Source organism: Tenebrio molitor, chromosome 5 (assembly GCF_963966145.1).
Source record: "Tenebrio molitor chromosome 5, icTenMoli1.1, whole genome shotgun sequence".
NCBI classification, from domain to species: Eukaryota; Metazoa; Arthropoda; class Insecta; order Coleoptera; family Tenebrionidae; genus Tenebrio; species Tenebrio molitor.
In genome coordinates this window covers 23862217-23885030 of record NC_091050.1, presented here as the reverse complement: position 1 = coordinate 23885030, position 22814 = coordinate 23862217, and the positions used below count along the sequence as shown (strand labels likewise).

The 22814-nt window shown below is 33.5% G+C and overlaps 2 protein-coding genes across 3 annotated transcripts; both read right to left on the bottom strand.

Moving 5' to 3' along the window:
* Positions 1–553: 553 nt before the first annotated feature.
* LOC138131180 (calpain-A-like) lies at positions 554–5590 on the bottom strand. 2 transcript variants are annotated; one of them, XM_069048015.1, is made up of 10 exons: positions 5373–5590; positions 3862–4011; positions 2840–3027; positions 2347–2481; positions 2131–2293; positions 1613–1776; positions 1321–1556; positions 1133–1272; positions 844–1049; positions 554–777 (listed from the first exon to the last, which is right to left on the bottom strand). In XM_069048015.1, exons 1-10 carry the CDS (start codon positions 5517–5519, stop codon positions 756–758), a joined length of 1551 nt encoding a protein of 516 aa, XP_068904116.1. In that variant the 5' UTR covers positions 5520–5590; the 3' UTR covers positions 554–755. The 2 variants fall into 2 exon arrangements, with proteins under 2 accessions (XP_068904116.1, XP_068904117.1); XM_069048016.1 differs by having other exon boundaries at positions 1339–1556.
* A 9843-nt stretch (positions 5591–15433) lies between these two features.
* On the bottom strand, positions 15434–20355 carry LOC138130964 (calpain-A-like). The gene is made up of 10 exons (XM_069047696.1): positions 20105–20355; positions 19606–19755; positions 18626–18813; positions 18220–18354; positions 18004–18166; positions 17483–17646; positions 17188–17426; positions 17001–17140; positions 16716–16921; positions 15434–16649 (listed from the first exon to the last, which is right to left on the bottom strand). The coding sequence occupies exons 1-10, from the start codon at positions 20249–20251 to the stop codon at positions 16607–16609; spliced, it is 1575 nt and encodes a 524-aa protein (XP_068903797.1). The 5' UTR covers positions 20252–20355; the 3' UTR covers positions 15434–16606.
* Between the last annotated feature and the right edge of the window lie 2459 nt (positions 20356–22814).

The window sequence follows — 22814 nt, the reverse complement described above, 5'->3', positions numbered from 1 at the left end:
CAGTCAATTGCTTGCTTTTCTCTGGCTTTAAGTACTGTTCTCTTTTGTTTAGTAGCAGGCATTTTGAGCAACTTTTTTGATGTTTCCTTTTATGCTTTGTTCCGAATGTATGCTACAGAAATTCTCTGACTTATTTCAACTTTTTCGTTATTACTCAGCCACATTGCATGATAGTACCGGGATATCAGAAATTATCTTGGTCAAAGTTGGTCATGAATTTTCAAATAAATGTTACAGCATTTGTGTCAATCATTTATTGAATATCAAAATCTGTCAAACAGTTTTATACTCGTATTTTATTTTTCCAACACTTTGCAGTAATGCCGAAGGATTTTTATGCATGCCTTGTGTTGGTGTGTTTCGCGAAATTGTGACTCATAAAAAAGGTGTTGGTAAGCCAATCGTCCGTACCGAAGAAATTGTCATACGACGGACGTTTTCCAATCCATGACCACCTTTGACCAAAATAATTTTTGATATCCCGGTATAATCGTGTATTTGTGAAAACTGCAGTTAAAAAACTACTATAGCTTCAGTAAAAATCCAATCAAGATCGGTTTAGTTGTTTTTTAATGGTTATAAGTGGCCAAGGGATAGCTACATAAACATAAAATTTGCTTTTTATAATATGTTAATATGAAGGAAATAAGAAGAAAAGATACAAAGCAAAGAAAATAAATGAAACATTAACTAATATTAATTAATAATAAATATATCATTACACAAGCGTTCATCTAGACAACAGGAATTGATGGTCAAGACTGGTGATTATTCTCTCTAAAATAAAACAAGAGTTAAATATGTAATTAATGTCTTAAACTGATTAGAAAAAAAAATTCTTACATTACGTTGATTTTCATTCCAGAATATATTCTCAGTAAATAATTTGCATTTTCATCTGGATCAGCAGTACTTGGGACTATGCAATACCTTCCAGGTGGTAATAAAATTCTAACTGTCAATTGACGAACAGTTTCACTTTTATGGAACACAGGCTCCCTTGATACAAAGAAATCCTCGTTAAGGAGATGTCCAGGATCAGTTTCGATCTAGTAATTATTTACAAAGTACGTACAGAATTTGGTTGAAATATGTTAAGGTATCGGCACATGCAAACTCCGCGAATACCTACTTTAAATATGTTAAGTTCAAGCGTAAGATCACCTTCGGCGAAGAGACGTCTGTTTTCTTGCATTAAACCAATGACGACAGTACATGTCGAGTTATTCCCTCTAACTGTTAAAAAGTATTGAGGATTATTGGCAAACGTCTCTAAAATATATAGTGTAAAATACATAAAGTACATTGCTTTAAAAATACCTTTATATGCAAGGCCACCTCCAGCTGTAACATTGGGAATCCATCTATTTTCAAACATGTTAACGTACCAACGACTGTCCTCGCCATAAATAAAGGTACTTGGATTGAGATGGCAAATTTCCAGTGATGTAAAACATCTTTGGAAATCTTCAATTGCCATCCAAAATTCACCATCATCTCTTTTTACGCGAAGTCTCTTACTTACTTCCTTTGGAATTAAATCCCAATTCTTTGAACTAAAATTCATAGATTTTGTAGTAAAGTGTGAATTAAAAAAAATTATTCAGTTAACTTATCACTCCAAGCTCCATTCCATTCTGCATTACCTCCCCATGGATTTCTAAGTCTTATTAATCTTATTTCAGACTGACCTGAGTTTATAGTTTCCATGCCAGTGACACTATATGCGTGCATTGTGATTAAACCGTCACCTCGCTGCCCTTCTTTCTCTGAAGCCTAATATTTTAAATAAACAAAACACTTGAAACACCACGTTTTACAAAATTTACGATCAAGAGCGGCTGTGAAAAACAAATCCTAAAGGTCATTATTTTTATGGTTGTTATGAATGAAGATCAAAAATGGTTTTTGTTTAAGAATGGTTCCTATAAGAATGAGTCACCGTTATCGACATTTGACCAGGTTACTGTTCACTCTACTTTCGCAAATTGCAAGTTGGGTTGTGGGAATATTAACCTATAGTTTGTGTAATAATACAAAACTGCGCCACACGTGCTTTTTTTTGCTCTTGTTTATTACAACCACAGATGATCATGAATATTTTTCATCATAAGGTACTTTGTTACAGACCGTTATAGAACAACCCATAAAAGATGATCTTCTATACGACATCTCCATAATTTCATAAAGTTCAGGTATTTTGGCACTGTAAAATTCTGACAGACCACCACACAAATCTTCCAAAGCTTCATTAATTAGGCCTCCTTCTAAATTTTTATAAGAACCGTAGAGCCTACAGCAATTTCATAATAAAACCAATTTAATTGTGAACAATTAAAAACTTACTTGGCGTATGCTTTTTCTAAAAGAGATGGCCAATACTCATTTGGATCTGTTGATCGTAAACACACTAATTTGTTATCGATTGTAGGTAATTTGTCGTCAATTACCACATCTACCCATCGTCCATATTGCCAGAACCTACATTTTTAGAAATTAAATTTGTGTGCTGTTAATATGTAGTAAATAAATCGTGATCGTTAAAATTCATGAACTATTTAAATCTACACATTCAGCTAATATCAGCTACTTTTCATTTGTACAGGCGAGTTAATTTTTTAATTTTTAAAAAGTCCATATATTTTGAAACGCACTGAATATAATGGGGTCTATTCTGTAATTTACATGTTAATTTTAACACACACTTAAAATTCGTAACCATCACAATGACCAATCAGAGAAACGCATTTAATATTTTAACAGGTTGTTAAATTTAAACAGGATGCTAAAAAAATACAGAATAGACCCCATTATATGATAATTGGGTCTTGTTGTTTACCTGAAATGAAAAATTCCAGCATAATTATCGGAAAAACTTTGATCAGTGGGAACAACCATCGAAAATAATTTCTTGTTGAGGGTTAAATTAGCCACTGCAGCTAAAAACCAACAGTCACCCAATTCTCCTTGATCTATATCAAAACGACTAGCTCCATCCTTAATAAACTGGGGGTGATCTGATATTTCCTAAAATAAATCATTTATCTTATTTTTGTCAATAATACGTTGAGTGTGTATCACGAAATATATTTTTTGTATGCATGTTTTGCTTTAATATTATATGTTATCAGTTAATCCGTCTTATCATAAAAATAAATTACCAGGAAACCAAAACATGTGGACAACATACTTCAGATAAAACCCCATTAAATTCTTTAAAATCCGAAATAAATAAAAACTTCACTATAATAAACTTTTTTTCACTACTAGTCTTAGAAGGCGTCATTATTGAGACTTGAATCGACCCCAGAAGTAGAATTTCTCTCCCTATGTTAATAATTTTTTATTATTAACCAGTAGTCAATAATGAACAGCCGTCACCTAGCAACGAAAGATTTTCTTTGATTTTATTGGTTAACGTAGACAGGCGATTTTCAATTTTCATAGCAACCGTTGAAAAATGAGAACTCGGATCGTCGCATCGGACAAACAAATTTAATTAATAATTATTATTAGAAAGGGTTTTAACGGATCTAGTAGTGAAAAAAATAATATATACACCACGCTAGAGAAGACAATTTTAAGCCTCGCTTCTTTATTCCCTCGGCTTAAAAAAATGTCTTCTCTACCTTGGCGTATAATTACTATTATTAAAATCTGACCGAGCGTAGAAACAATTCTAAACGTACAAAAAGAAGTCCACCTGTTGATGTAATTCTGAAATATGTGTGAATTTTGGGATTGGTAACAACTCGTGGAGTAGTGAGATATTACTCACAGCCCACGCGTAATCAGCGCCATTACATATCAATAAATGCGTAATGAGTGTTTTTAAAATAGAAGTTAAAAATTAATACTCACAGAAGGCCTTTTCCAGACAATTTTAGCATCAACTTTTGGAGAGAATATATCATCAACAAAAAGAGAGTTCTTTCGCACATAATATTCTCGTAATTGGCCATAATTCTGTAGATGTCCTCTTGGTTGCGTACCTGACTCCTTTTCTCCAAGCTTTTTATATATGAAAATATTAGTTAGATACGTTGAATTAATACCGTGTGAGTAACACGTACTGATTGAGTTGGCAATAAATTCTGGTGATTTTTGGTGACTTTTATGCCATGTTCCAACGAGAAAACCATTTTATTAATAAAAGATTACAAAAACCAAGACTTTTAAATTTGAAATGTATACCAGCTGTCTGTCAATAAAACAAACCGAAATAGGTACAATTCACAGTCTTGAAAATTTTATGTAAATTTTTTTTTTTGCCAACTGAATCAGTTATTGTTGCTCACCCTGTAGTATATGAAGGAAGTGTTTATTTCATGAGTCCAAGTTTATAAAACGAGTAGCGAAGCGCGAGTTTTATAAAGGACGAACGTACTAAACGCCTTATGAAACGAGTTTTTTGTACAACTTGTTCTATTTTACACCTTTTGAGCCGTTTTTAAATCCAATGGTTGGCAAAAAACAACTGAAACACTTGTCGACTTTGGGATATTCGCGTGTATTGACTGACGCTGCCAGAATCTTCTAGAGTTTAGAGGATTCTGGCATGACAACAGTAAGTTGTACTATCGCTATTATAGAACCGCTTTCAGCTATGACGATACTGTTTTTGGTATCGTAACAGCTCTGTTATGAACGCAAAAAAGAAAATAGTAGTTTAAACTTGACATTTTATATTGTCAAGTTAAATTCAAAGTGAATGAAATTATACATAATGAAGTAATGTAACCATTAGATTAAAGATTTAAAAATTAGAAGTGGGTTTTCATGTACAATGATAAGTTTGTCTAAATATTAGGAAATAATTGCCGCAACAATAACAGGAAACCGATATTGGATATATTAGATTAGATTACTTCTGCTTTGGGGACGAAAAAAATGTAATAGCTATTTATGCAACAAGTGAGTAAAGTAATACTTTTTTTTACGAGAAGGAAAATTTGCGGCACGAGCGCAGCGAGTACGCAAATCCGCCGAGTAAAAAAAAGATACTTTACTAACGAGTTGTATATAAAAATTTTTTGGCGCCCGTAAGTTTAGATAACAATTTTTTCGACACTTTAAATTTGAAAATTTTCTCCTGTGTGAACCCGTGGACCTTTAAAACGCTCGTTTTACTCGCGTTTTAAATTGACCCACTCATGCCAAAAAAATCCCAATTTACATACGAACTCGTTAAAAAAACTACTAATTATGAAAGAAAAATTTTATAATTACGTTAACAAATGACACGCTACGGCACTTTTTTTAACGCAAATTCATTATTCATTATTTATTATTTTTTTAAATAATATTTTGTGATCTTCGCAGGTTTCATTTTACTTTACTTTAAAAACAATATTTGAAAAAAATATCCTTACCATGTAAATTTTTTCAAAAACCTGATAATTCAGCGGTGCATCAACAAAATCAGTTTGTTGTGGTTCAATGTCATTCTCGTTATTACTTGTTCGAAGCACATGGTAAGAAGTTTCACTTTTTACTTTATCTGGTTGACTTTTCGGCATCTCTAATAACTTTTAATCACATCAAACGACTAAACAAGTGTGAAAATTTGATATGCTTACTTCCTTAATAAACCAGTATATACTAGTTGATAAGATCAATCGATAAATACGAGTCCTTATCATTGTATGTCAATATCTAGCGTACCTAAATCTACCACCTACCTAATTGTAGGTTGAATAAAAATTCTAAAATCACTTCCAAAATTATTTATCAAAATGCAATAAACATATATACAGCTATAAATACAATGTCTTAAAAATTTACTGCATTGTGAAGATACGAAATTAAATTGTAATGAGGTTTATTCTATTTATTTGTTAAATAGCAGACCTTGAAAACCACTCGAAAGATAAGCCAACGAAGTTGCCTTACATTAATTTTTTAAACCTTACTCATCGGAATCTATGTTTCGGATATTGCTTTATCGGACAAGATTACATTGTTTTTGTCACGATTCAAATAAATATTCTTCTTCCCAAGTGAGTTTGATATTTGCTTACGGATAATTGAAAAACAGTACCTTAATATGAAAACTGCATAATTATTAACACTATTGCTAAGGTCTACATTTATTTTTTAGAGAATTTAAGAAAACTATGAAGTTTAATGTTGGGATTGTAATGATCTAACTACATTACTTCTTTCCGCCAAATATTCGAACCTGCGCAAACTGAAACAAATGTGGTCGTGATCGTCATCAAAGCGGAGGGGCCCTACGTTGTGATTTTCTTTTGGCGGAAAAGATTCGGGATGCAAACGATGAGGGTTCCAGTTGGAAGAGTGCCGCAAAATAAAACACACATGTGAGGGACGCAAAATACCTTTTATTGAAAAATGCCTGTGATAACGTTGATTTTCGGCGAACAAATGAAACGAATCCAGAATTAACGGGGACCAAGTAAGTATAACAAAGTAACATTTAAGACAAACAGAACGGGTAAATGACAACACAAATGACAAGTTAAAAGTAACAGTAACAAATTTATAATGCAGTTATCATAGACAGGGACGGATAAAAATGCTCTCCAAAACAGTATCCCAGGTATTACTCATATTTTACAATTCGAGTTATGACAATTCCAAGTTTAATTAGTAACTACGCGGTCAACGTACGCCGACAGGAGCTTAGAGCTGGAGGTAACAAACTCTCGGCCGCGAGGGGAGTCAGAAGAAACATCTGAATCGGCTTGAGTCCAGCGACGTTTCTGGATACTCGGGTTAATGAACGTCGGACTATTTTACCGACCAAGAAAGAGTGATAGAAGCGTTCAGGGCTGTACGATAAGCATCCCAGAGCCGCATCGAGCAGGGCTTAGGTCCGCCTTCCTCAACCAACCGTTTACCGACAAACCCCGAGGTCCCTAGAACCGGGACGGAGGTTCGCGTCAACATCCCAGAGCCGCATCGAGCAGGGCTTAGGTTCGCCTCCGCTAACGGCCCTAACTAACCGTAGCCTCCACAGAAATTTACTTGACAACCCCACGACTTCCTGAATGTCACCTAACTCCCATAGTGTCGTACTTACAACATTTTAACTTTAACTCATCCGAAATCTAGCGGTGCTTAGCAACAACACAAAGAAAACCCGAGTTTAATTCAATAGAACAAAGCGTAACATTAAACGATGATAAAATTAACACAACAAAGCGCAACATTAAACAATAATCAAATAAAAGAGAACAAAGCGCAAAGTTAAACAACGATAAAATAAAACGCTTTAAATGGCACAAATATCAGTAAGCAATATAAATAACTAATACGATAATCGCTGGCAATGCTAAATGAAAATTGCCGGGTCCAGTGCCGTTAGAAAATGTTAGCGAAAGAAAAACAAAATGGACGAACGTGATTTGGACGACGGTTACTAATTTTCGAAATTAACGGATTGCCTGAAAAATGAACCTCCCGGGGGAAACTTAGGGATAACGCTTAAAAATAATAAATGGGCTCTTCTCGAAAGAAACAGTATGTAACAAAATGATATCTACAACATACCCTTACCACGTGGTCCTGGTTCTGGTTTTGAAAAACCAAACAGAAGTCAACTACCCTTTCGACCATCGCGCGCGAACCGCTTCATCCCCGCTCTATTTCCCTCTCCCCAGGATTGCCAACCCCGTCCCTTAGTTCCTAGTCTAGCTGCTAGTACTATCGTTTTGGAGCGCTCTCGTGGCGGTACCGGGAATTCAAATTTAAATTTTAAACTGGGTCACTACAGTATGAAGCATGGTATGGGTTAATGTGAAAGAGTTATTTTGTTATGGCATCTTTGATAGCAGCGTCAGCTTGTCCTTCCCGACAATATCTATGTGTGATGGACCCAGAGAAATTTGATTTTTTTTCATTTTAGTATTATATAAAGGTGTAGTGAGTAGGTATGTTCCTTGGGAGTAAATTACAAGATTTTATTTGCTGGTGTTGCTGGTTTCATCATAAGTTAAGGCTTGCGTTATTGCATGTGGTTCTGCTGTGCAAACAGAACCTTCTGGAGGAGGCTGATACTGTTTGCTTGATGTGAAAATAACTAAAAATAATTTGTACTGGCGATGGCGTGCAAAATTATTAAAATTAGTGTGGAACTAGGGAAGAGCTGATGGTAATTTAGTGGGGTGTTCCTACTACTAGAAGTGTATAGGAACGATTTCTAAGAATAAGATTGATGGTACTGTAAATGGGTGGACTGAGAACCTTGTATATTATTGGTGTATTGGTGAGTGATTTGAAAAGACTGTTTTCCGCACTGGATTGTCGAGATTAGTGTAGCTTCTGGTAATATATGAAAAAGTAAGCATAGTTCTATTGTTGAAAATGAAGTTTCCTAATATGGAGTACAAACTTTGTATCTACGATTGTTGTAAGAAAAGTCCTAATGCGATTCTAAGTGCGGTACTTCAAACAGGATGAATTAATTAGCTAATTAATAATATACAGGGTGTTATTTAAATGCGCGGACAAATTTTAACCACGAGTTAGTGGTTTCATGTAGAACTAGGAAAAAATATTTTAAAAATTCTATGTCAAAAAATAAAATGACATGTATTTTTTTAGCTACAATTTTTTTTATTGCTTTTAATCTTCTACGTTGTCCCACAACCTCGTAATTAAAATTTCGGCACATTTTAAAAAATACACCCTCTGTATCATATTTTATAAAATGTACGCCAATGCGAAGTAACATCTAGGAAATATGTTTTAAAACAAGGAAACCGCATTGGTGTACGTTTTATAAAATATGATAAACAGGGTGTATTTTTAAAATGTGCCAAAATTTTACTTACGGGGTTGTGGGACAACGTACAGGTCGACCAGAACAGCTTGGCGAGTGACGCAGTAGACTGAAATCCCTCCCACTAGCGGAGTGAACTTGTCTGTTGGGTCTGTTTAGATCGTGTACAAACGGGCGAAAATCAGCGCTTCAAGCTTCAAGTGAACAGCATGTCCGGGCTGTTTTGAGCAGATTTGCTTCGTTGAGTGTACCGTACCTACAACCATAGCCATATCCTTGTCTTACAAAGACTCGCTCGTTTCCTCTTGTGCGCATCTCACTCGCCAAGCTATTTTGGTCAAGCTGTAGAAGGCTAAAAGAAATTTTAAAAAATTGTAGCTCAAAAAATAAATATCATTTTATTTTTTGACAAAGAATTGTTTAAATATTTTTTCCGAGTTCTACATGAAGTCAGTAGCTCGTGGTTAAAATTTGTCCGCGGATTTCAATAACACCCTGTATGTATATACCCCCCTAAAAAAAAGACGAGTCCATAGCTCCCTTATTTATCGGAGGATTTTAATTATCTGTACACCAAATTAAATGGTTGTTAATAGGCTACAAAACGGCTTACTAAATTCACGTATAACTCCAAGGGCTTCAAGACTAACCTGTCAAAATATTTTTTTTTTTAATGGGATTACATACTCTTTTTTAGTAATTCTGATAGAGATTTTAATTCTGAAAACAACAGTGTATCACAAGTATAACTTCACATAAAAAAAAATAACACTAACTTTTGAAACAAATGACGAGCACCAAGCGAAAAGCTATCAAAATGCATTGCGTTACAATGTAATAACCAAATTAAGGTAGCTGGAAAAACAAATAACAAATAATAACATGTGGGATTGCGCAGATATGCCGCCAACGTTTAGCGCAAAATGGAACATAGACGATAGTAGCGTTTTATAAAAAAAAAATGTGAATTTTTGGTATTCAAGTGTATACTTGTGATACACTGTTGTTTTCAGAATAAAAATCTCTATCAGAATTACTAAAAAAAAAACATGTAATCTCGTTTGAAAAAAAATATTTTGACAGTTTACCCTTGAAGCGCATGGGGCTATTCTTGAATTTATTAGAGCATTTTATAGCCTATTAATAACCATTTAATTTGGTGTACAGATAATTAAAATCTTCCGATAAATAACGGAGTTATGGACTCGTCTTCTTTTTTGGGGACACTGTAGAATATAGAGTCAACAGTCATAGTTCAGTTTAGACGGTATTAGATTGTGGTAAGTAAATTTCCAGTATATCTATCAGTTCCCAGTTATGATTTGCGATGGACTTGAATAAATTCAAGCCGTGTTGGTACTACTGGTTTATTAATTTGAGATTATGTTTTCAATTTAATTTTTTGCCGAAAACAACACCTAACAAATTAACTTGTTCCTGAAGTTCTAGTTATTGCTCATTTTATTTGTTGAATCTTAGCTCCAGAGAAAGATATTTTGTTTTCTCTGAATGAAAAAAGAAACATGTAATTCATGGATTCACAATTTCTGCTCTGTACAGGGTGATTTTGAAAGTTGTGCAGATATTTTAACCTGTGATAGAACCCCACGAAAGATAACTATTCAACCAATAATGTCTTATACGAATGTTGATATTTTGCAAGAAAAGGGGGCTAAAAATTTTTCAATAAAAAATCATACTAGACTTTAGGTTGTCATTTAATTGAAAATTAAGTCTCCTCAATTCAAATCACAAATGGCTTTCACCAAACTGGAGAAAACCGATATGATTTCGATCTATGGCGAAAGGCTCGTGGACATTTGGAGCTTGCACGGCAAATCTACGCCAAAAAAGGTTTTCTCAAAGGATACTTCCCAATGTAAACAAACGTGTTGCAACATATTCGCGATTTCCGGCGTTTCGAAATCAATAAGCGCGATCTTGTCCACCAACGAGAACATCCCATTTTAGTTGCAGACGAAAATATTACTTACGAAATTCAAGAGCGTCATTGTCAATTAACGTGTGTGTTAGCATTGTGTTTAATAACCTCGTAGGTCCCTATGTCTTAGATCATCGTTTGAATGGAGACGGTTATCTTCAATTTTTAAATGAAGTTTACCCAGAATTCCTCTAGCAATTCGAAGAAAAATGTGGTACTTTCACGATGGTGCACCGCCTCATTATGTTCAAAACGCCGCTCAGGAAGTTCGTGAAAACAGAGGCATTCTCAATCGAGTTCGGCTTTCTTAGACACGTCGTACTGAAGCTTGAATTGCAGGCATTTTGAAGAACTTCTTTGATGTTTCATTTTATGCTTTGACTCACACAATGGCAGTCTTTTTACTTTGTTGTTTAAGCCTTTGTTGCTTTCTGAATAAGTTGCACTATTTTGTCATCACATTAAAAATTTTATCAAAAATCCATGATGAAACTCAAAAAACTTCTCCATAAAAATCAAACATATTCGTAACCTCGAATGACACAAAAACTTGTCTTTTAGGTTGGTCGTACGTCAAAACTACCCGTCAAATGTGAAATTGATCAGCGATTCCCAAACAAACTTTTTGATTCTCTTGTAAACCATTAACGTTTGTATAAGGCAAGTTGGGTTATTTTACCTTCTTTTAACATGGACTACCTGATCTTAAAATATCTGCACAACTTTCAAAATTACACTGTATACCTGGGTGGAGCCAGGGCTACCACAATATTAGGTAATTAATTATAATTACAAAAAAATAAAACAAATACGTTTTCTATTTACTACCGGGTGATCAAGAAGGACTGTTTAAGTTGGCAATACAATTAAGAACATTTTTTTATTCGGCTATGTACAACACTGCAACCGGATATGTTTTGTGGGTTTATTTGACAGATATTTGATGTATATGCCATTCACGATGTTTTGGCATAAGGGGAGGCTATGGAAAAAGTGCATTTAAGTTGGCAGTAAAGCTGTCTGTTGAATTAGGTTATTTTTTTCTAAGTTTGAGGTTATAAACTGCGTCATTGTCTAGTGCATTGTTGTCAGTTTTACTAGTTTGCAATATAAAATACTCACACATTTTTAATCCAATTTAACAAAACAGGAAACTGACTTGAACAGACTACAGAATAGTAGGGACCGGGACCGAAAGTTAAAGTGGCTCCTGCACCACTTAGATAACCCACCTATACAGTGTCTTAACCAACCAGTTAGTAACTTGTCAATGAATTTTTTATTTTAACCAAAACGTTCCTAGAACTAGATTGTATAAAATCTTGTACCTACTTATTAAGCCTTACTTTATTCGAATCTTTCTGCAAAATATTTACACACCCATCGTCCATGACAAAAAAAGAACAAAACCATTCAACTTCCATAATTTCATTAGAAAATTCTGAATCATCATTACCTGCATCAAATTCCGAGTCAGATTCTCCTAATGAAATTATTAAAGGAAGAACGTTTTCAAATGAAAGATTTCTCATTAATTTTGCCCAATCTTCCGAAATAAGTTCTTCACAATATCTACAAAAATGTTGGCAAATTTCAGGAGTACATTTTAAAATAGACTCAAGCCATAAATTCACAACTCTATCGCGAAGTTATAATAGGGCTTACAAAACCCCTGTGCCATTTCAATTGGGTCGTTGTTTCTTCCTTCACTATCCGTGCTACATATTTATCTTGTACTCACCTACGATTGAATTTATACATAAAAAGAACTTGACTTCACTGTAACTTACTGAAAATATGTTCTGCAGTCTAATACAAACACCATCAATACGTTTTAATGTCGCTTAATTATGATTACGGTAAATTCGGCAACATGTTACGTTCATTTTGATAGGTCCGCATGTCAGGCACTTTAGTGACAGCAGAGATGACAGAAATCAAACATGTATCCAAAGTTAAAAAATGAAATCATAGCCTCCCCTTATGCCAAAACATCGTGAATGGCATATAGCATTAATAACGACAAAATGGTAGGTTATGAGAGTAAAAATTAACGGCAAAAAGAAATCAAAGTTGGAATTCGGAATAATAATCTAAAAATTAACTAAAGGAAATTCTCGAAGTGCTACCCATTTTGCTCTAAACATAAATTAACCCTTCTCTCGAACTATTCACCAGCATGTTTAATTTAATTTGAAATGTCAAATTTGACTTGTCACTGATGCGGCTATCAGTGTGAAGCCGTCAACAACGGGAAGTTACTCCAGTTGTACCATTTAAAAATAAAATTCTGCATTACCAACTTAAACAGTCCTTCTTGACGACATTTGTATTAGACTTTTCGGCTGACCAAAATATTATTCTTTTTTTAAATCAAGACTATACTAAGGACAACGTAACATTTTATCTGCCCCGCCCATTTCATTTTCTTAATTACCAATCAAATAGGTTGTTAAGACGATCTGATTTACACAGTAAAAATTTCTGACATTCGAATTGTCTTAATTACATTTTATTTTTTAGAACCTAAAACAATAATTGGGAACTTGAGAGCAAAATTCTAACCTTAACTTTTTTAGGTGGCAAATGTGATGAAAAGTTGTACAGATTGAATCTGGTTTTGATTCTGATTGGTCAATTTTAGTGGGCGGAGCAGATTAAAAGTTATAACGGCAATACTATAATTTTATTGTAGAATTTGACATCGTCAATAAAGAATCGAATGCTGTGGAATTAATTCCTTGACGACGGTGACCGCTCATTTGTTTTTTCCTAACAAATTATTTGCTGTGTTTATTAGGTTAAATTTTCATTGTTAATGCTTGAAAATTTAATTCTCGTGTGTTAATCAACTGAAAAAATGTCTAGTTCAGAAAGTGAGTTAAATGTGATACCAGAAGTAGCACGATTAATGGCAGGACTAAATTCTGAATTATTACCACAAAATCGAAAGAACGTTACATAAGACAATTTCTTCTCATGAAAGTATGTAATAACTATTCTTTAATTCACAAATTTTTAATAAACCATATTTTATTACAGACAGTTTTAGTAATAGGTGTTTGTGGTGCCTGTCTCCGAAAGGAGTTATGTACTCTGAAAATGGAAAATTTCAAGAGATGATATTATATTGATAACTGACACAAAAACCAATATTTGTATCGTGTGTTCCAATAAAAACTCACTCGCAGTAAGCCATGACTATAGAGATAGATAGACTGGTCATGTCGATTTTAGGATCATTGGAAGTAGTTCATTTGTTACTTACAAATTTTCATCATATTGTGAGTTGTGACAGATAACCTATAAATTTACTTTAGTAGTTCATTTCACATCTGGTACTAAGACATACTTCACTTTTGTCATGGCTTGCTGCGAGTGAGTTTTTTGTGGAACACACGATAGATCATTTGCCACTATTACCAATCCAAACTGGGTTGAAACTGTGAAGAAATATATGGAGGTCAGGTTAAAGTTGTCTGGAAATAGAAAAAAAAAAGCATGAGGTACGAAAAAAGTTGATGTATAAACTCACCAATTGGTATTAATACAATTAAAACAATTTTAAATAAAATTGTCAAATATTTGAAGATGAAGTTCCTAAAACGATTCGTGATGACTGATGGCCTTCCTTCAACATCAAAAACAAAATGTATGTAGCTACAGCTCAAACAATGGTGAGTTGTGTCACAAACTTCGATACAGTGCTTTAACCTACTTGAATTTTTAGCAGTTGCTTCCAATATAACTACCAACATTGACCATTCCATCACCAGTACAGTAAGAAAAGCACCAGTACAACATATTGATATTCAACCCAGAAGTAATAAAGCTGAAAGCTGACAGTAACCAAATAATTTCTGCATTGTTCTCTAAAGTGGAGAATTGTAACAATAATGTTTACAATAACTGTAATTTTACAAAATAAATTATGTTAATAATGTTGCAAATTATTAAAATGTCTTGTACTTAACCACTATTTCCTGGTAAAAACGAATCATTTTTCTGCAGGTAAATACAAGATTTTGAGGTTAGAATGTTTAGTACCTATATTTTTATTTTCCAGTTGCACTTTAGCACTAACAGCTAGTACTGGATAAAGTAGGTACACAAAACCATGTATCAACTTCTGTGGTTTTGTTTTATTGTGCAATTTTGCAGATTTATAAAATAACAATTGTCAAACTTTTTGACATATACAGCTGCCAACCCAATAGGTTGCATTTTCCCTGTTACTATTATAATTATTTATTGGTCGATATAAATTAAACAAACACGTTTATCGGAAAAATTATACAGGGAAATGTGCTTTTTTACACTAAATTAAAGTAACGTATGGACACTTTAATTTTAAAGTAACTGTGAAAAGAATAAATTAACGGTATCCGCACATTTTTCCCGTACTCCACCAGTTTTTTCCCACACTCCACTAGAAATTTTTGACATTGTTCGGAAATCGCAGCTCCCTTGACCTAAAGTGTAAGGTAACGCTATATTTCCTAGATTGGGAGGCCGAAAAATATTATGTAAACGTGGGGTGGATTTTACAATTCTAGGTAACGAGTAGTTTCCAGCCAATGCTGTCATTTCGTTAGAAGATGGTTTGTAAATACACCCTTGCTCCAAATGTGTGCTACAGAAATTTTCTAACTCGTTTCAACTTTTTCGTCACTACTCAGCCCCATTGCATGATAGCATAATGGTTTGTTTATTAGAACCACTATAGCTTCAGTAAAAATCCAACAATCTGTTTAGTTGTTTTTTTATGCTTATAAATGCCCAAGGGATATACATACATAAACATAAAATTAACTTTTTACAATATGTTAATATTAAGGAAATAAGAAGAAAATGAAACAATACGAAGAAAGGAAATTTTAACTAATATTAAGTGATACATTACACAGGTCTACATTGATTTCATTGTTTACATAAAATTGACAGTTTTTGAACAATTTCGACCCCCTGATTAGGAAATGAATTTGGTTTTGTGCTATCACGTCTAGTTTTTTCACAATTCGTTTTTTCTTAAAATTGGAATGTTCACCTAGAATGAATAAATTAATTCAAAATTTCAATGCTGTAATATTCTATGAACGTTGTTGAAAGGAAGGCATTTAAGAACGTCATAGAAAAATTTGCTTGGAAATCACGAAGATGAAGACTATAAAAATATTGTAAGAATTATGTTGGAAAATGTTCACATCTTGGGATGTAATATGAGTTTGAAAGTGCATTTCCTATTTTCGCACTTAAATCTTTTTCCTAAAAATCTTGTCGCTATTAACGAGGAATAAGGGGAACGTTTTCACCATGATATAAAAGAAATGGACAGGTGATATCAAGGAATATGGAGCGTATCAATGATGGCAGACTTTTGCTGGATGTCACAGCACGATGTACCAAAAAAAAACATACAGCAGACAATCAATTAAAAGAAGTTTCCTCACAAAGCGTCAAAGATGCCATTCTCATTAGGAATAAAAAATTTAGTTTGATTTTAAAGCAAGAATTATTATAAACATGTTATTTTCCTAAATAAATTGCTTAATTATTTTTTTGTGCTGCCGTAGTTGCAATTGGCATTTTTAGTGGACGATTTTATTACAAAAGGCAGCACAAAAAATATTGTATGGTACTCTTATGAAAACTCCATTGCTTTACTTACAAACATACAGCGCTCGACTGCGTCTCGCGCCATATTACCGTTCGTAAAGCAATGGATCGTTTTCAACACTTGTAACGTAAATAACTATTTTGTTAATTGTGAAAAAACCTAACGTGATACAAAAAAATGAAGGGTATTTTTGTAATCAGGGCTCCAATATTATACAAAATTAGTTATCAAAATCAAAACAACGATTAAAAAGTTTTGTTTTGTAGGCTTGTGAATTAATAATCATTAAACAGTAATTTATCTAGACAGCAGTAATTCGTGGTCGAGACTGGTGATTATTCTCTCTAAAATAAAACAAGAGTTGTATATGCAACTAATGTTTTAAACTGATTAGAAAAAGAAATTCTTACATTACGTTGATGTTCATTCCAGAGTATATTCTTAATAAATAACTTGCATTTTCATCAGGATCAGCAGTACTAGGGACTATGCAATACCTTCCAGGTGATAATAAAATTCTAACGGTCAGTTGACGAACAGTTTCACTTTTATGCAACACGGGGTCCCTTGATACAAAGAAATCCTCGTCAAGGAGATGTCCAGGATTAGTTTTGATCTAATAATTATTCACAAAGTACAGGATATGGTTGAAATATGTTAAAGCATCGGCACCTGAAAACTCTGCAAATACCTACTTTGAATATATTAAGTTCAAGCGTAAGTTCATCTTCGCCGAAGAGACGTCTGTTTTCTTGCATTAAACCAATGACGACAGTACACGTCGAGTTATTCCCTCTAACTGTTAAGAAGTATTGAGGATTATTGGCAAATGTCTCTAAAATATATCTGGTAAAGTAGAGAATTACATTGTTGTCAAAATACCTTTATATATAAGGCCACCTCCAGCTGTAACATTGGGAGTCCAACTAGTTTCAAACATATAAACGTACCAATGACTGTTCTTGCATTCGTACATAAAGGTACTTGGATTGAGATGGCAGATTTCCAGTGACGAAAAACATCTTTGAAAATCTTCAATTGCCATCCAAAATTCACCATCATCTCTTTTTACGCGAAGTCTCTTACTTACTTCGTTTGGAACGAAATCCCAATTCGTTGAACTAAAATTCATCGATTTTATAGTAAAGTATAAACTTACAAAAATGATTCAGTTAACTTATCACTCCAAGATCCGTTCCATTCTGCACTACCTCCCCTTGGATTCCTAAGCCTTATTAATCTTATTTCAGACTGATCTAAGTTTATAGTTTCCATGCCAGTGACACTATATGCGTGCATTGTGATTAAACCGTCAGCTCGCTGCCCTTCTTTCTCTGAAGACTAATATTTTAAATAAACAAAACACTTGAAATAGCACGTTTAAAGAATTTACAATCAAGAGCGCCTGTGAAAAACAAACCTTAAATGTCATTATGATTATCTGTAGTTGCTATGAGTGAAGATAAAAAATGGTTTTCGTTTATGAATGGTTCCTATGTAAATGAGTCACCGTCATCGACATTTGACCAAGCCACTGTTCAATAACACTCTACGTTCGCAAATTGCAAGTTGGGTTGTGTAATTTATTAATCTGTATTTATGTGTAATAATGTAAAGCTGCGCCACACCTGTTTTTTTTTTGCTTTTGTTTTTTTACAACCACTCATGATCATGAACATAAGGTACATTGTTACAGACCGTTATAGAACAACCCATAAAAGATGATCTTCTATACGACATCTCCATAATTTCATAAATTTCAGGTCTTTTGGCACTGTAAAATTCTGACAGACCACCACACAAATCTTCCAAAGCTTCATTAATTAGGCCTCCTTCTAAATTTTTATAAGAACCGTAGAGCCTACAGCAATTTCATAATAAAACCAATTTAATTGTGAACAATTAAAAGCTTACTTGGCGTATGCTTTTTCTAAAAGAGATGGCCAATACTCATTTGGATCTGTAGATCGTAAACACACTAATTTGTTATCGATTGTAGGTAATGTGTCGTCTATTACTACGTCTACCCATCGTCCATACTGCCAGAACCTACATTTTTAGAAAATACATTTGTGTCCTGTTAATAGTAAATAAATCGTGATCGTTAAAATTCATGAACTATTCAAATCTACTCATTCAGCTAATATCAGCTACTTTTCATTTGTACAGGCGATTGTGAACGCACAACAGGGATTACAGATCACGTGTCAGTTGTTTAAATCTTAGATTTTTACACGAGTGGTGCGTTCACAATCTACTCTTCAACGCCAACTTAAATTTAATTGAACGCACTATATGGTAATGATGACTTGTGGTTTACCTGAAATGAAAAATCCCAGCATAATTATTGGAAAAACTTTGATCAGTGGGAACAACCATCGAAAATAATTTTTGGTTGAGGGTTAAATTAGCCACAGCAGCTAAAAACCAACAGTCACCTAATTTTCCCTGATTTATGTCAAAACGAGTAGCTCCATGTGTAATAAACTGGGGGTGATCTGATACTTCCTAAAATGAACCACATATGTTATTTTTGTCAATAATACGGTGTGATCAAGAATGACTGAATCTGTTGGTAACAATGAAATTTGGAAAATTTGAAATTTACATAACCAAAAATGTTTTTAATGTCGTCTCAAGTTAAGAAATCCGGTCAGTGGCACTTACGAGACAAAAAACACCAGTAATTTTCAATTGTTTCATTGCCAACAGACTCAGTTATTGTTGATCAGACTGTACATTGAGTGTATATCACGTATTATGTATGTCATGTAAACAACATACTGGAAATTAAACGCCATTAAAATTCTTAAAATTAGAAGTAACTTAAATCTACACTTGAACGAACATTTACCAAAATCTGACGGAGCTTTAGGGAGAATTCTAAGCGTAGAAAAATTAGTCTGCTCACTGATGTAATTCTGAATTGTGTGATTTAAAATATTGTAAAAATGAGAACATGGCTACATAATAGTAGATTATTATTCAACGAGTGTGTAACGATGGCTATCCTTGGATGGACCTCATGAGGATGAAGTGCTTCAATCATCCGATTGAGCAAAAGGCAGTACACGCGAGGAGAATTCGATACTTTTTATACCACCTTAAAATGTATTCTTTTTTGCTATCATAGCAACTTTATATTCGTGATATGGCGAATGGAATTTTTGGATTGATCACAAGTCGTGGACTGGTGAGTTATTACTTATTACTCAGGGCTGTTGCGTAATCAGGTCCATTACATATCAATAAATGCGTAATGAATATATTTCTAAATAAAAGTTGAAAATCAATAGTCACAAAAGGCCTTTTCCACACAATTTTATGATGAACTTTTCGAGAAAATATGCCATCAACAAATAGACAGCTTTTTCGTACATAATAATCTCGTAATTTGCCATAACTCTGTAGAATTCCTCGCGGTTGCGTACCTGACTCCTTTTCTCCAAGCTTTTTATAAATTAAAATATTAGTTACGTTGAATTAAAGATATTTAAACTGGACAATTTATATTGTCATGTCAAATTCGAAGTTAATTGCAATTATATATAAATCAGATTAAAGATTTAAAAATTTGAAGTGGGTTTTCAAGTACAATAATAAATCTGTGCCTAAATATTACGAAATAATTCTCGAAACAACAAGAAAGAACCAGTATTGAATATATTAGTTTAGATCAGATTAGATTACTTCTGTTTGGGAAGAAAAAAAAGTGTTAATAAAAAAATGTTTTTGTGATCTTCACATGTTTTATTTTACTTTACTTTGGAAACGATATTGGAAGAAAAAACATATTTACCATGTATATTTTTTCGAAAACCTTATAATCCAGCGCTGCATCAACCTCATCAGTTTGTTGTGGTTCAGTTTCAGTGTCGCTATTACTTTTTTGAACCACATAGTAAAAAGTTTCACTCTTTACTTTATCTGCTTGACTTTTATTCATTTCTAACAACTTTAAATCACAACGAACGACTAAACAAGTGTAAAAAATTGATGGCTTACTATCTAAATAAATCTGTAGATACAGTCGATAACAATTAGGCTTTGTGAACTCGCCCTATTTAGTAGCCTCGCTCGCAAGCTCGCTCTGCCATAAACTATAAGGCTCGTCCACAAAGACCTATATTATGTAGGTACTTATTACATATATTGCTATAATAGAAAAAGAGTAAAATTTGAAAACTTAGATTAGTGAAAAAATATTGTCCAATTTTTTTCTGTCCGCGACTGTACTAGTTGATAAGATCAATCGATAGATATGAATAGTTATCATTATATGTCAATACTTAACGTAACTATATCTACCGCCTACCTAAGTGTAGATTTAATACAAATTACAAAATCACTTGCAAAACTACTTATCAAAATGCAATAAACAGATACATATACAGCTATACGTAAAATCTCTTAAAAATTGTAAAGATATGTAATTCAACTGTAATGAGGTTTATTCCATTTATTTGTTAAATAGCACTCGCTTAATGCCAACAAAGTTGCCCTCCATTAATTTTTAAACGAATATTTTAATTACGATTCTAATAAATTTTCTTCTTTTACTTCTTCTTTTTGATACTTTGCAGAACAATAACAATTCAATGCATAATTGTAAATACTATTGCTAAGATTTACATTTATTTTTAAGAGAATTTAAGCAAACTGTGATTTGTAATGTTAGTATGAAGCATGGTAATGGATCAATGTAAAAGTGTTATTTTATAGCGGCAGCGTCAGATACCTCCTGGTCAGCAGTACCTATGTGTGACGGACCCAGAGAAATTCGATTTTTTTCCTCTTTCCTATACATCTTCTGTTGTTTCTTTTATCATTTGTATTAAAAAAGGATGTAGTGGTTTAACCAGTTGGAGCAGTTAACTTGGTTAACTAATTGATGGTCAGATCAATTAAACCTTACAACCTCAATACTTAAGGGTCTCTAGATAATAAAATAATTAAAGCTCAGATTGGCCTATGTTATACATAGTTACTATTTTATTTGTGTTAGAACAACATCAAATCTATTAACAATGAAAATTCTTCAAATGAGAAACAGGTGGATAATTACGAGCGATTATTACAAATTTTTTGAAAGCCCTTTTGTGTAATAACTTGTATATTGTATTTATTTTTGTTAGTTTTTGTGTTAACGTTGTCGTGCTTTAACGTGAGGGTTGAAATATTATTGATTCCGAAGAGACAGGGTCCACTTGTGGTGGTCGACATGTGTAAAATCGTTTGAAGTAAACGAACAGTTAAATTTATGTATTCGTAACGAACGGGCTTCTCCCGCAATTTCGCGAGAGTGTTTGTGTAAGCCCTCAGAAGCAGGGCTCGTGCGGGGTGGCCGAGCTTAATTGACCCCTACTTGCCAAAAATAAACAATAAATAAACGTTATATTTTCATTGTGGCCAATTCTCTAGCGCATTAGCATGTTTTCTAATCTCGGAATTACGACGTGTGTATTGTTTATTTAAACTGTTAACTCGCCGGCCGAAAGCTTGACTGTTGCTCCGAAATTAAGGGAGAGATGGCGTTTATTTTTTGGATTTGCCTAAAGAGATTAGTTGTTTAATGGTCCAATTTGGGAAAAATTCGCGTGGACTGCGTTGAAAACGTTTCTTTGAAAAGTCGACGGCAAATCTCGTTTGGTTCGAGGAACGGCTCGAGGAGCAGTCCCTTCAGTCCACGCACGTCTGCCAATCAATCAAATCGCATTTTCATATCCACTAACTCGCTTTTCTTCAGTCTATGTTCGTTTTATACTGATTGAAAAATAATAACGCGTTTATGTTGGATCTTTATGAATTATTCCGCCAACAACATCAATAACTTTTGTGTCAGTTTATTGATTATCTTCCTCTACTAGATTGAATCTTCAAGCTTTAATCAGCAAGATTAAATGGGAAAGGGAACTAATAACAAATCTAATTTACTTTATCTTTCCTCGGCTTGTTTTTTTCTCCTTCTCCTACTCCTTCCTCCAGACCTCACATTTTAAAACTTCACAAACTACATTGCCCTCTAAACAAACTAGTATTCAGAAAAATTGGAAAAGTACCACGGGAAATTTAAGCAGTTATTGAAACTAATATAACGGGTGACTATTAAAATTTTCACTTGGAGTTGGCTTTGAACGAGTTTTTATTTTTTCTGTTACTTTAGACACATGCAAGAACGAACGACAAATGCCAGTCAGTACAATTGAAACATAACCAAATTAAGAGAAAAAACATTTATTGAAATGTCAAACCTGTCAGTGTCTAAGGTGCAACGGAAAACAAAGAATGATCCATAGCCAACTCTAAGTGAAAATTTAATAGTCACCCGTTATAATATGTATTACAGAATGGTTTATTCAACTGAACAAAGGCGTTTATGACAAAAAATTGTTTTCTCTACAATGGGGTCACTTAGTTAAATTACTGTCCATAATCTTCTAAATTTCGTATAACCGCTTTCTGTCAAATTCAACTAAAATTGTTCCTGTTAAAAATTGTTTTGAAAAATG

Bases quoted from the DNA above. Each gene is read 5' to 3' on its own strand.
- LOC138131180 (XM_069048015.1), bottom strand. From the start codon at position 5,519: ATGCCGAAAAGTCAACCAGATAAAGTAAAAAGTGAAACTTCTTACCAT. The intron at 2,482-2,839 runs GTAAACAACAAG...CTAAAAATGTAG, and splicing joins GCTGGAATTTTTCATTTCAG to GTTCTGGCAATATGGACGAT. The intron at 778-843 runs GTAAGAATTTTT...GTTTTATTTTAG, and splicing joins GGAATGAAAATCAACGTAAT to AGAGAATAATCACCAGTCTT.
- LOC138130964 (XM_069047696.1), bottom strand. From the start codon at position 20,251: ATGAATAAAAGTCAAGCAGATAAAGTAAAGAGTGAAACTTTTTACTAT. The intron at 17,141-17,187 runs GTATTTTGACAA...GATATATTTTAG, and splicing joins AGGTGGCCTTATATATAAAG to AGACATTTGCCAATAATCCT. The intron at 16,650-16,715 runs GTAAGAATTTCT...GTTTTATTTTAG, and splicing joins GGAATGAACATCAACGTAAT to AGAGAATAATCACCAGTCTC.